Consider the following 13089-nt stretch of genomic DNA (forward strand, 5'->3'; position numbering starts at 1 on the left):
TTGGTCGTATCTTGTGTTGAATTAGTCAGAACTGTCAGCAGCAATGTAAAAAATGAAATCGTGTCTATTGAAAGGTTGTTGATTCGATAGGCTGTCTGAAGCTCTACTCTAATCTAACTACTGATTATGCTATTGAAATCGAGTAGTTCATAATATATTAATATCTAAATAGAATAGATCACAAGGGAAAGCTAACGAAACTATTTACGTTTTAGAAAATGAACACAGTAAGCATAAATTTGTAAGTAGCTTTTGCATATACAAGACATATGACCAGCTAACCCCATAGTCTGTCACGCTCGCGCCGGCATATCACGATATGATTGCGAAATGCGACATCCTCACCGCATGATTCGCCTTGACTTTACACCTCTTGGTATTTCATGATATCAGCGACTGATCGTAGACTGTATATTTTATCTTAGTATTACACTGGCAAGACTTCAAAATTTGAGTAACCGTATATCGACTTAACAAAGTTTATTGTTTCTTGATTCAAACATTTATTGTTATGTATCATGTTATTACGCTACTCAATTATTTTCAAGTTTGAAAAATAAGACAAAATATGTTCACTTCAGAAGTGGTCCTCTATTAGTTTGATTTGGTCGGATCAAAACTAAAAAAAAAAACGCTTTTATAAATTAAGGGTTATGTTATGTATATGTTTGCTTCCATTAATGATTAAACCATAGTCAGGTTAAGTTTCTTAGAATTGGTTGTCTCATAATAATATATAATAATAATGTCATCTCTAATATCTTCATCACATCTGTAATGCAATCTGCATAAAAATGAACCGACTGATATATTTTTATATAATTTTCATTCCCGTGTCTTTTATTAGACACTGATATTTATTAATCTCTTTATCTATATTTCCTGTGGCGTGGGTTGTTCATAAAAAAAAATTATGTGTGAATGCACACTTTAAACGTTTTTATGTGCACTTCAATTGAGAACCCATGATGCTTTTACTCCAACGCAATTTTATTTTAAATGTACCATCAAATAATAACATAATTTATGTGTAAACGGTTACACAAGATTAAATTTCAAGAATTTTCGAAGGATCGTTTAACTTTATTACCCAAACATGTAGCAATTGGTATGTGTACATGGTGTCTAATCTGATTTGACTATTTAAATATCATGTGCATTGTGCACGAAATAATAAACGCTTAGTGCGTACCTTAAACAGTGTACCAAAGATGACAATAACCAAGTCTTACAGATACGTACTGTACGCAGCTTTGTGAGAGACTGTGCATACAAGTAGGTAAATAGTGTAAATACATTACTTTCCTTGCATGGAAAACCGCACACGCTTCCAAAAACTTTCCCGCGCCCTAACGACTGCGTTTTCTAGACGGAAATCAATATAAATGAGCAGTGATCCCGATAAATCGTAATTCGCCGTAATAGTGCATCGGCATTACCTATTAGCATCGAAATCTGTATTCTCTAGATGGTAATTTGTATACGCATCGCTTACGGAATGCTCGTTATGGTCTGGTTTCCCTGCACAAGATTGGAATAGACTCAATTAGATTGAATTGGGATATTTATCAATGATTTCCCTTACATGCCGGCAGGCTGATTGGTTCGTGTTTTGGAGTCAGTTGTTTCAAAATAAACTAACTATGTCTATGAAACGTGCAACATACAGGAGGTACCTTGTTACTTAAGGCAATCATTTCTGGTATATTATATATTTCCATTTTCTAAAATTGCTAGTTATTCTACGAAAGAAAGAGTTTTGCATGCAACATGAATTTTAACGTCGCGGAATAATTCATGTTGCATAGGTATTTATAATATAGATACCGATCCTACTTTTTCTTCTTATAATTCATTAAGTTAGGGTAACCTTCTTCGTAGGTATTGTGCACGCAAAATACGCTCGTATTTATCCTAACTATTAGATCGACGCCCGGTGAGCTACTGAATGCATTCACCGGTATCGAGGTTCGTTTAGGATGAACCAAGGTTCAATCAAGAATGCAGCTGCACGACATAACGCAGCGCAGCAATCATATCAACGCGCTCCATCGCGCCAGATTAAAAATTAATTGTATTATTATTCATTAACCATTACATTGTTAAATTAAATCAGCGAAATTTATTACGCTTAGAAATCGCACGGTATGTTTTCTGTTAAAACTCTTTATGTTCATATATTTTGATACGTGTGCCTTGTCATAGACAATATTTTCAATATCAATTTGTCAATATTCAAACTTTTTTGCGCGTTACTATTTTCTTCGATTTGCCAATCGTTACTTTCATGGATGCCAGCACGTTCCGCCCTTTGTTCGCTTTTCAAATTTTACTTTTTTTCTTCTTCCCCTACTAAATGGCTGCTGTGTCAACGGCCATTGTCGATTTGATTGGTTCCATCATTGCTTTCTCGCCTGTATTGTGCGCGGCCAGATTATATTTTTTATCCCGCTGCACGCTAGGGCCGTATTCTTTATTGTTTTCGTCAGCCATTTCGTAACATGAATTCCGTATCGGTTTTATTGATCTCGATGCATTTGTTTACTGATAGCCGTTTCATTCTGACCGGCATACTGCTATAGTATCGATGTTTGAGCGTTCCGTCGGCTAATGTCACAAACTTCTTATCTCCTCCGAAGGAGTTAAGAGGTTTGAAACATTACGTATTGTTGGCTAACGTAGCAAATCCCTATTGACTTTGAAATGGTGTTAAAAGGTTTGTGATTTTAGCCGACGATTCTTAATTCTATTAAGTTTGCCAAAGCATCAACATGATATACCCCTGGAAAGTAGTTAAATTTATGGCACACGGCTTGACAGCAAAATTTATGGGAACTAGAATGATGGATGGGTTATTCTTGAAGGCTCGTCTAGCATCTGGGTACGTTAGTATACATTATTACCTCGTCATCTTATGCTATAAACAACGTGGGTCGAACGGCATGGGTCTTTCCTTTTGTATGATATATTATTATGTAATGCGAGTTAGTGTTACGAATTCTACCTATTGTGAATAGTAGAATTTTCAATTTAATATCTTTAAACTCACATTAGGTGCGGTTAATAAACCATAGACATTGGCTTTGAACTTTACCGCGTAGAAATTATTAAGAACATTTAGAAAAGTTATCATATGTATAACTGAGTTGAAAGCGGAGACAGTTAATATCATTAGAATTGATTAAATCTTATAAGCAATGCGTCGCGCTCTTACACAATTAATCAAATTTTGCCGCAAGATTTTGCCCGATTCAATTTTCACCCAATGCAATGATGCAGATTTAATTGTAGCGAGCTCAAACCTACTGCTACGTAGTTCTGACTATGGCAAAATTTGTCATCATGACAGCTACTTATTCCGAATGTTGTTGTCCAGGTATTGCAACGTGACGTCGAATGCCACGGTCGGATCGTGAGCTCGGTGGTGAGGCTGTGCGCGGGCGGCGACGCGGCGCGCGCGCTCGAGCGGCGCTGGCACCTCCTGTACCTGCGCGCCATCGAGTGGCAGTGCCATCTGGAGGCGTGCCTGGCTAGGATCGATAACCAGGTAAACAACCTTCCACCTCCAACACTTTCATTGATCATACTCGTGGATGCAAAGGGTTGATAGTTACATGATTATTATTTTCGTTTTATCATTACTTATCTTGTTATGTGTGTAAAGGTAGGTCAATAGCTCCGTTAATAATTAGGCGTTGATGATGTCAGCCTAAACTGTACTGTTTCAACTTAGGCCCACTTGCACCATTTCACTAACCCGGGTTAACCGGTTAAACCTGGAGTTACCATGGTTACCAGTACAATTTGACATTGGGTTAACCGTTTAACCGGTTAATCCCGGGTATCCCGGGGTAGTAAGATGGTGCAAGTGGACCTTAATGACACATTAGTAGAAACAATTGAAACTAATTATACATAATAATTATTATACTTAAATAGGTAATTTGTTTCCATATTTTTTACAACTGCCTATCTCACATGCACACTGTTAATATTTAATAAACATATAAAATTGTCTATTTTAATCTCAATATTAGCATATCCCAAATTGCACTTTGTTAGAATCGAATATCGAAATTTTATTTATAAACAGTTAATTCCAACATGCCCTTAACCTGTTTAATTTACATAATAATTCACTTTAAATAAAAAAATATTGATCTACAACTAATATTCAATCAACTATTTAATGACCCACAAGGTAGTTTATTTAATTTATATGTGAGCATTTAAGTTGAAACTCCTCTTGTTGAAGTTCAGGTTCAGTCCATTCAATTACATACCAATTTATAAATCATACACAAATATTTTACAAAGATAAACATTACAAAATATGCAAAATAAAATATGTATGCGTTTTTCCCGCTATAACCATTTCGACGTTATTTCACACGGCCGACAAAAGCGCAAACAGGCAGCCACCCGCGGTTCCCTGTTTGCAAACAGCCCCAAGTGGCATCAGAAATTGGCCATAGACAAACCCCTTTATTGCTTTTAAACTTTATGAGAGTTCGAGCGCCTGTTATTCATGCAATTTGGTTTCTCCCTTGCGGTTCACCACTTATTTTTGTCGGTGGTGCTCAAACTTCTGTGATTTTCAATTGAACTGTACGTAGACGCCTGTCTACTTCATCTTCGAACTACACATAGTCATCAATCACCACTCTCCATCAAACGTGACGTAAAGCTTGAATAATAATATAGACGCCATAGTTATTTATCTCTTCAGGTATCGCGACTTGACTCCGTGGCCACGACATTGCGCGACTGGCTTCGGCTAAGGCGACAACCATAGGTGGGAACGAAAGGTCCGATCGCTGTGTCTCGCTCTAACCGATGGTTGTCGCCTTAGCCTAAGCCAGTCGTGCAATGTCGTGGCCAGCGCGTTAGGTATCTCGAAATATTAGGCTCATCAAAATATTAACAAAGAATTTACCGCTGAAATAATAAGTAAGATATGACGTTAATGTCCGTAGGTAGCTGCTTATTTCCTACTTTTGAAATACTATGAGTTGATTTAAAAAAAGTTGTATACCTATTGTAAAATTTTGACAAGTTCAGCCCCAACGATCAAACTTAACACCCTACCCTCACATTAGTTGAATGTCAAGTGAATTCCGATTGGCGAGGCCACGTGTCCTCTATAAATCACATTATTGAATTTGTGTGGGATTTGTTTTGATTGCCCGTTGCTAAGCAACTTACATCGGCTGGTCTATTACGATGCGAATGTTAAACAATTGTAGTGTCCATACATCCTTTTCTAAATACGACAGAATGCTCGACCTACATTCGTTTTCCCTAGAAAGAAGGAAAGGTTTACATTCGTATGAATAGAGAAAGTCGTGCGCCGTTTTTAGTTTCGGGGCGCGTTTGTTTAAATAAGGATCGTTACTGTCCGTCTCCCGAACTATTTTATTCGACAATAGCTGGCCATAAATTTATTTAGTTTCTAAACGACTTTTAGTGCGTATAAATTAATTTATGAATGGACATGGACGTAATTGAATGAAACGAAAGCGTAATGCTATTAGTGAATGAAATACGATTCACAAATGCATAGAACTGGGATGGTGTTCTACTTTGATAGTTAGAGCATAGAGTAACTTATACTAGAGCGGTACTGTCATAGTAAATTTTGTAACCCCAGTAAATTCACTGCCATCTGTCGACACACTTTGAAACTAAAAATAAATATTTATAAAAATACGATAAAATGTATTTAAATATGGATAAATGATTTTTTTATTTGCATTAATTATTTTTATATGATTTTGACCCATGTTCTTTCACTGGTATGCGTTAAAATTATAAATAACAAACGAAAAGTCAACGCCCTCTATACGAGTGTAGGCCAAAACTAGTGGCGCCATCTGATCGAGAATCAAATTTTCGTGATTTTCGAGGCACGTTTTTTCCTTAGACTGTATCCATCTATTACGGAGTTATATCTATCTTTTAGAGGGACGTTAAATTCATTTACTCGGCGCTGTTTAGTTATTAAGAGATTATATTTGTTTATATTGAAAAGTCGTTACGTTCACGCAAGTAATAAATAAACTAAGATTCCGTTCTAGCTATGCATGTTAACTACATTGCGTTAACTCAGCTATTCTTTTTTTTATTAAGTATACCTAATACATGATTGACAGCAGTTTCATTAAACTGCCTCTTAATTCGAATATAAAACCCATCTCTTAGATCTCTTATTCTTATAAGTATGTACTATTGTTAGATTTACAATATGAAACCGTTGTTTTAATGTAGCATTATTTATATTCCAGGGCTGTGCTTCAGCCGAAGCAGCAAGTGACAGCGACGAAGAGCCGGCGTTGAAGCAGCCGCGACTAAATCGGAAAGGTTCGCCACGGCGCGGCTCGCCACGACGACTTCGACCAGAGCGTCGGCGCGACAGTTCGGGTGACAGCAGGCAGTCAGCCTCAGAGGTAAGACTAGCTACAGTTCGTGACGAGTATATTGATAAAAGGATGAAGAGTTAAGCAGTAATCTCGGTCAATAAAAAACTTGACACTACTTGGCTGGCCGCGACTCGCAACTAATGGTGCATCAACGACGCGCCAGCAGGCAGTTCGCCGTCCGTTACTAATGAATGACCTCTTGTGACGAGTAGGGGTCACATGATCTTTAGCAATTAATTATATCTTTTTAGTAAGGTTTTCTACGTTTTTATAATTTTGATGGTCACTGGGCTTGTGTTTGGGTTATGAGTATGGGTTTGGGTTATGGGTATAGCTTTGATGTCCTACTGCTTTCCAAAATAACATTTAAGCTAAACTTGGAAGCCGAAATATTGCGTTAAGTAATACTGAAATGAAATGATCGCGCCCTGACTACCCGACATATTGCCTTAATGAACAAATATCAAATTACCCTCGTTCCAGGAGGAGCAGGACTATGTTGTAACGTACCCGTGGCGCGGCTTCGGGTCCGACTGCGAATCTGAGCGACACAACATGGACGCCCGCGTACCGAGTGGAGGCAGCGGAGCAGGCGCCCGCGACACAGACCAGACGGTCCCGGCCATAATGGACGAACTCGACGGTACGTATCGGATGACCAAGTACTCATATTGCACTGGCTTGGCTTCGGCTCCGATTGCAGTCTGAGTGACACAACATGGACGCTCGCGTACCGAGCGGAGGCAGCGAATCAAGCACCCGCGACCCAGACCAGACGGTCCCGGCCATGATGGACGAACTCGATGGTACGTATCGGATAATTAAGTACGAATAGGTTTGGATTTGAGTCCGATTGCAGTCTGAGTGACCAGACGATCTTCATGATGGCCGCATCATGATAGAGACTTCAACAGTTTTGTTTTCCGGTTACCCTTAATTGCAAATTGTTTCAAAATCACCTCATTCAATCACCTTCTTGGATTCATGCTCATTATATACAGGCTGGCTATAAAATAAGTGCATTTCCGTTGCCAGGGAGGTTTTGGCATTACACTGAGCAACTTTTACACTGGGACCAACCCCGAAATTTTATTCAAAGTATTTTTTTAAATGACACCTGTTTCTGCGCAAACAAAGTAACTCTCGAATCGAAATTCGAAATCACGTTACTTTCTTGCACGCTATGAGAGTCTATAAATATTCATATTCATCAGCTTTCCGTTTCACGCAAGCAACCCGCATCAGTCATTCATATTCGCGATTCAATGAAAACAATAACAACAATTCCTACACTGGAGTTGTTTGAGGAATGTTCACAAACAAATAAACAGAACAATGCTGCGATTGTCATTTGTCTTTGCATTTTCCAGGGCTCGAACACACGACCGTACAGAAACCGAGGACTCCACCAACAGTCGTCAAGAGGAAAAAGCCCGCCGACCCATCAAAGTTCAACCAGACCTACCGGAAATCTGACCACCTTGCCATATTTTACTGTAAGCACCGCGACACAGACTCGGACCGGCAATTAGTCGAAACAGACGAGAAGAGTCAAGAAGAGTCGTCCGAAGAAGAATGGACTTATGTTAACTCTAAAGTAACTAACGAGGATTCCACTGATATAATGACGTCATCGGTCGAAATACAATGCGAGCTGCCTATTGGTGAGAAAAGAGAACCTTTGAAATTATTACCGACGCCTGATTTAATAAGAGATAACAACACAAGATGCAAGGATATAGAGAGGCTAGTAATTCAGGCTGAGGAGTTGGTACAGAAGCAGGCGCAGCAGCAAATGGCTAAGAAGAAGGGAGCGAGGAGCTTCAAGCCGTTGGCGTTCGAGGAGGACGGCGAGCACGTCAGCCGCGCCAAGATGTCGCGCATCAAGGAGTGGCTGAACCAGAGCTCGGAGGGGAACAACAATGTGCACCAGGTATGTATTAATTTACTTTTCACTTCTCATGCTCGTAAAATTCGACTTTAAGTCATGCGTAGACGACATACAAACTGCCAGCCCTGCCGGCGCGCTCCCAACACAACCGAATACAATTTTCTTTAGTCTTGAATAAATTTTGTATGTATATAGGCTATTAGACTAATTTTTGAAAATGGTTTTAATTTATTGTTTATGACGTAATAATCACACTACATTGATATTTCCGTGAATGTTCCTGTATTAAATATAAAAAAACAATGTTAAAGTTTATTTATTTTGAACGCGCCTTAAACGCTGTTTTTGCAAAGGGGCTAATCACGTAACACGTGTGACGTCACGCGCCAGTAAACTCAGTCAATTACCTTAGTTAATCTTATGGTTTATGTGCATTGAATTCATTATTTCACTGTAAAATGGTATATAAATGGTGTATAGTGCCGCAATGTTCAAGTACGACTAGGTATAAAAAATCCAGACAAATCGTTTGTTTCCATTCCAACGAATCCCAAAAAAAGAAAAATGTGTTTAAAACTAGCGCGAAGAGACCCAAAGAGCATTTTAGCGCATACAAATGTTTTTATGTGTGAAGACCACTTCGATGTAAGTAATATTTAACTGTAAATAAATATGGTAATTAAAGCAGCGGATTTTGTTATTTAACGAAACAAGATTTAATGTATTACTACATAACCTCATAACATAGCTCTTTCAGCATTAGTAGGTATTAGTTAGTAGCATACTTTTTCTTTCAAACTAAAGTGCAGTATGGAGATACTATTCTCATCATCGTATTCTATATATATATCGTCGTCGTATTCGTATCATCGAAATCGAAATATTCGTAAATAAACAATTTCTACGTATACTCACACAGCTGTTTTTACATTTCTAAGTTCCGCAGCATAGTAATCAGGATTATCTTTAAAGAAAAGTGCAACCATTAATGCGTCTATGTCTGGTAGGTTGCCGCTATCAGCTTTCACATATTTCGGCTCCATTTTGAGATTCTTATGAATATTGTGCCACTAGATATACGGATAAATCGGAATATATCAGAAAACTGTGGAACAATAACTAAAATTAACTAAATACAAATAAAACAGTTAAAACACTCAAGTCAATCAAGAATGTTTACCCGCGTGTGACGTCATCCGAGCGTTGACCAATCACAGAGCGTTCACGTCCCTGATGAAATTTCAAAAAATATTAAATTTTCTTTAGTTTATTTTCCAAAAAATAAACATAATTTACATTCAAATATAGTGAAATATACTTTATTAGTTTATTATCTTTCAGGATGACAGCAATTCGTTATATATTTTTAATGTTGTCAAATACCCTATTTTACTCACAATCGAAGTGAAAACAGTGTATAAGAGGCATAAATGTCTATTTTTTTTCGAGGCAATTATTGGTCCGAGCGCAGGGCTTTATGCGCTTTATGCCCTTGTTGTACAATCTACTACTATTATAAAACCTGTTATAAGTCCTCGACAGTTAATAAGTAATACCGGTCTTAATATCTAATATAATATGTATTGCATTAAATCTTAGGATGGTATTCCAACTGCGTCTCACTCTCTCATTAAGCAAAATGCGGGACGCAAATATAAATAAAACATTGGACCAAGAAATGTCATTGCGTCTCACTCTCTCATTGAGCAAAATGTGAGACGCAAATATAAATACACATTGGACCAAGAAATTGTACAGGTGTAATACCATCCTTAGCTAAGCATTGCCAATGAACAGAGAACAAATTGTTTATAACACCTGTATTCATTACCTGTAATGCACAATTGATGAATAAATGATTCTAAATGATTCTAAATGAACCTAGAAATTTTACTAGTAGAGTAGATAGAGCGGTTTGAGCTCACTACAACTAACGCCATCTGTTAACAATAGTAGTTCTTTTATAAATATTGTTATGTTGTTTTTATTTTGTTTTTAGTTTGCACTATTTATCATTACTTTTTAATTGTACCTCGATATGTGAATTAGGAAATTATAGGTCTATAAAAAATCAATTTGTAGCTATTGGCTAAGTTGCTTATGTTTATTTTAAGACTGTTTGTTTCTCAATAAATAAATAAATAAATACTGAATTAATAAAAAAAACTATTGTTGTAATGAAAGGCGGATTTTGGCCTTTAATTTTCATAAACATTGCGTCTATTATTTATTGCGTGTTGGCGATAAGAATTATTCGGCTTCATTTATGAATAACACATGCTAAATAAATGCAGCGATAACCTTGTATTTGTTTCCAGTCTTTGTGTAATTAATTTACCCGGATGTTATCAATGAATCTGATTGATTACATAGTTTTAGGTTTAGTTATACTCAAGTTCTAAGACGTGAGCAAGTGCCGTGCATATTGTTAATTCATTTTATTTTGGAATAGACGACCGTTTTATAAGTTCCTGTAAATTAACACTGAGTAATTTATATTGTAATTTAATATTACGAAATAAATATATCACAAAGGTAATTACATTTTATAAATTAATTTACAAGTAGTAAACGTGTTTGATATAAACATGAGCTAGATGGCGCTAGTAGTACGTAACTGGTGTGGAACTACATTTTTAAAATCAAACCGAAAACATTACTCAAATGACCTCTCGTCGTTGGCCAAGTTCCTTATGCCTTTTGTTTTATTTGTGTACATTTTTCCCTTTGTTTTATTTCAGGGCACAGAAAGTTGCGACGCATCCGGCGAGTACACCACCGAGAGCGAAGTGGACACTTCACTGACCTCTGAAGAGAGGAACATACACTCTTCGATGGATATGAGTACCTCCACTTGTACGGTCACGCCTACACACCACGCCAAGGTAAACTTTGATGAGGGCGGCATTTCATATGGGCTTTTTGTGTTATACGTATAACCACTTCGATTACTAAATTGTAACTTAATTCTTATGAAATGAAATTGGGAATATTTATATTTTAATTGTATTAATAAAAAAGACTGTCTATATTATTAACTTAACTGACTACCGGAGGTGGTTCTTTTTTATTACATTCAGTCTTGTTCTATTAACTAATAAGGGCGGAGGAGGATACGATACATTCACCAGTTTTACCAATTTCACCATGTTCTTAAGCGCATACACTTTTTATGTTTGAAGGCTGTTTAATATTATTATTATTTTATGACTGAAGTACTTCTGTTGGCCTGGAAAATATAACTTTGTTTTTTTTTTACCTTATCACATCTTCCACGTCCAACACAAAGTTACGAAAAAAAAAACTACTTACTGTAATTGTTCATGACTGAAGTCCAACTAAACTACAAACAATCTCATTTTGCTCACTGTTTCTAAGCATTGAAGAAACCTTGTTCGAGCTGCTGAGGTAAAAAAAATACTCGTATTCATTTCTTCATTATTTTCTTTCACTGGTAAACACTAAAAACCACTAGCGACATCTAGCGGCGAGTAGAAACATCAATATAAGCTTAGTTAATAAAACACATTTTGAAGACGATGCTTAGGGTGGTATTCCAGTTGTCCAATTTCTTTCTCCAATGTGTATTTGCGTCTCACATTTTGCTTAGTGAGAGAGTGAGACGCAATGCACATTGGACCAAGAAATTGGATTGGTGGAATACCACCCTTATATTCAATTCAATTCAATTATTTAATTCGAATCATTTTGATCCATATGGTGGTGTTAGTAAGTACAACAAAACTTAAAATTAATTAAGGTTAGTGACATACAATTACAATTCACAAAACACACACATAAATTATAAAATAAAACACAATAACAAATAAAATAAAATCTAGGCAATCTAGATGCACCATTTCTCAACATCTATATTTTTGTATATATTTGATTTCGTCACCAATTGCAAACTTTTAAACAAACTGTTCGCGCTCGCGGTCTTGTTATATTATTTCGAGCTTGGGTGTAGGTAGTGAAACACCTTATGTGTGATAGAATAAGAACGTATATTCTCTAAATACCTGCCTATATATACACGTTAGGTGGCGCTGACACAAGAAATATGCGTTTATGTTACAGTAATCCAATGTGTTACTGCTAACCACTTAGTGGCTAATTGCCGTATTACAATTTATTTAATATGCTAAGACGTACAGAAAACGTCGGTTTCTCTAATAATCATCAAAATTAAAACTTTCTTTTGTTCAATATACACCTTAGACTCGAATTGAGTGTATGCGCTACACGGCTACACTAACCAACACGTTTAACCCTCGGCTAAGGTTGACATTCCTCCCAAGGTGCAACTCCGCAAGAAGCGTGGAGGCAACAGCGCGCGGCCGTGGTCCGTGTCGTGCATCTCGCAGCTGAGCGGCGCGGCCGCCTCGCTCGCGGCCACGCCCACCGCCGACGCCATCAACAGCGTCATGTCCATATCCGAGTCCGCGCTCAACACGCTGGCCTCGCCGCAGAGGGTCACGCCGGCTAATTACAACGCGAAGCTGCGCGGCAGCACTACTACTGTACAGGTATTGTGAAGTTTTGGCGACCTAAGGACTGCTACTTATGTATCCGGAATGGGCCACTTACTGGAACAATAATAATAGTTATTTGTGCAACAAGAGAGGAAAGTTGGTTTTTCTTGCGAGTGTTTATTTTGAGTCCCGAGAAAGCGAAAGATTCTATAATTGAATCACGAGCGAAGCGAGTGATTCTAAGGTAGAATCTTGAGCGTAGCGAGGGACTCAAAAACACGAGATGTAAAATAACTTTGCTCTC

General features: G+C 37.4%; 1 protein-coding gene across 1 annotated transcript in view; it reads left to right on the top strand.

Moving 5' to 3' along the window:
- Nucleotides 1-13089, top strand: part of LOC134741191 (klarsicht protein) — a 357523-nt gene that overhangs the window by 301008 nt on the left and 43426 nt on the right. Inside the window, exons 10-16 of the mRNA XM_063673968.1 lie at nucleotides 3377-3547; nucleotides 6285-6446; nucleotides 6903-7066; nucleotides 7158-7174; nucleotides 7790-8352; nucleotides 11052-11195; nucleotides 12612-12839. Coding sequence (XP_063530038.1) covers nucleotides 3377-3547; nucleotides 6285-6446; nucleotides 6903-7066; nucleotides 7158-7174; nucleotides 7790-8352; nucleotides 11052-11195; nucleotides 12612-12839 — 1449 coding nt within the window. The remainder of the gene's footprint in view (nucleotides 1-3376; nucleotides 3548-6284; nucleotides 6447-6902; nucleotides 7067-7157; nucleotides 7175-7789; nucleotides 8353-11051; nucleotides 11196-12611; nucleotides 12840-13089) is intronic.

The sequence above is a fragment of the Cydia strobilella genome, chromosome 1 (assembly GCF_947568885.1).
Source record: "Cydia strobilella chromosome 1, ilCydStro3.1, whole genome shotgun sequence".
Classification (NCBI taxonomy): domain Eukaryota; kingdom Metazoa; phylum Arthropoda; class Insecta; order Lepidoptera; family Tortricidae; genus Cydia; species Cydia strobilella.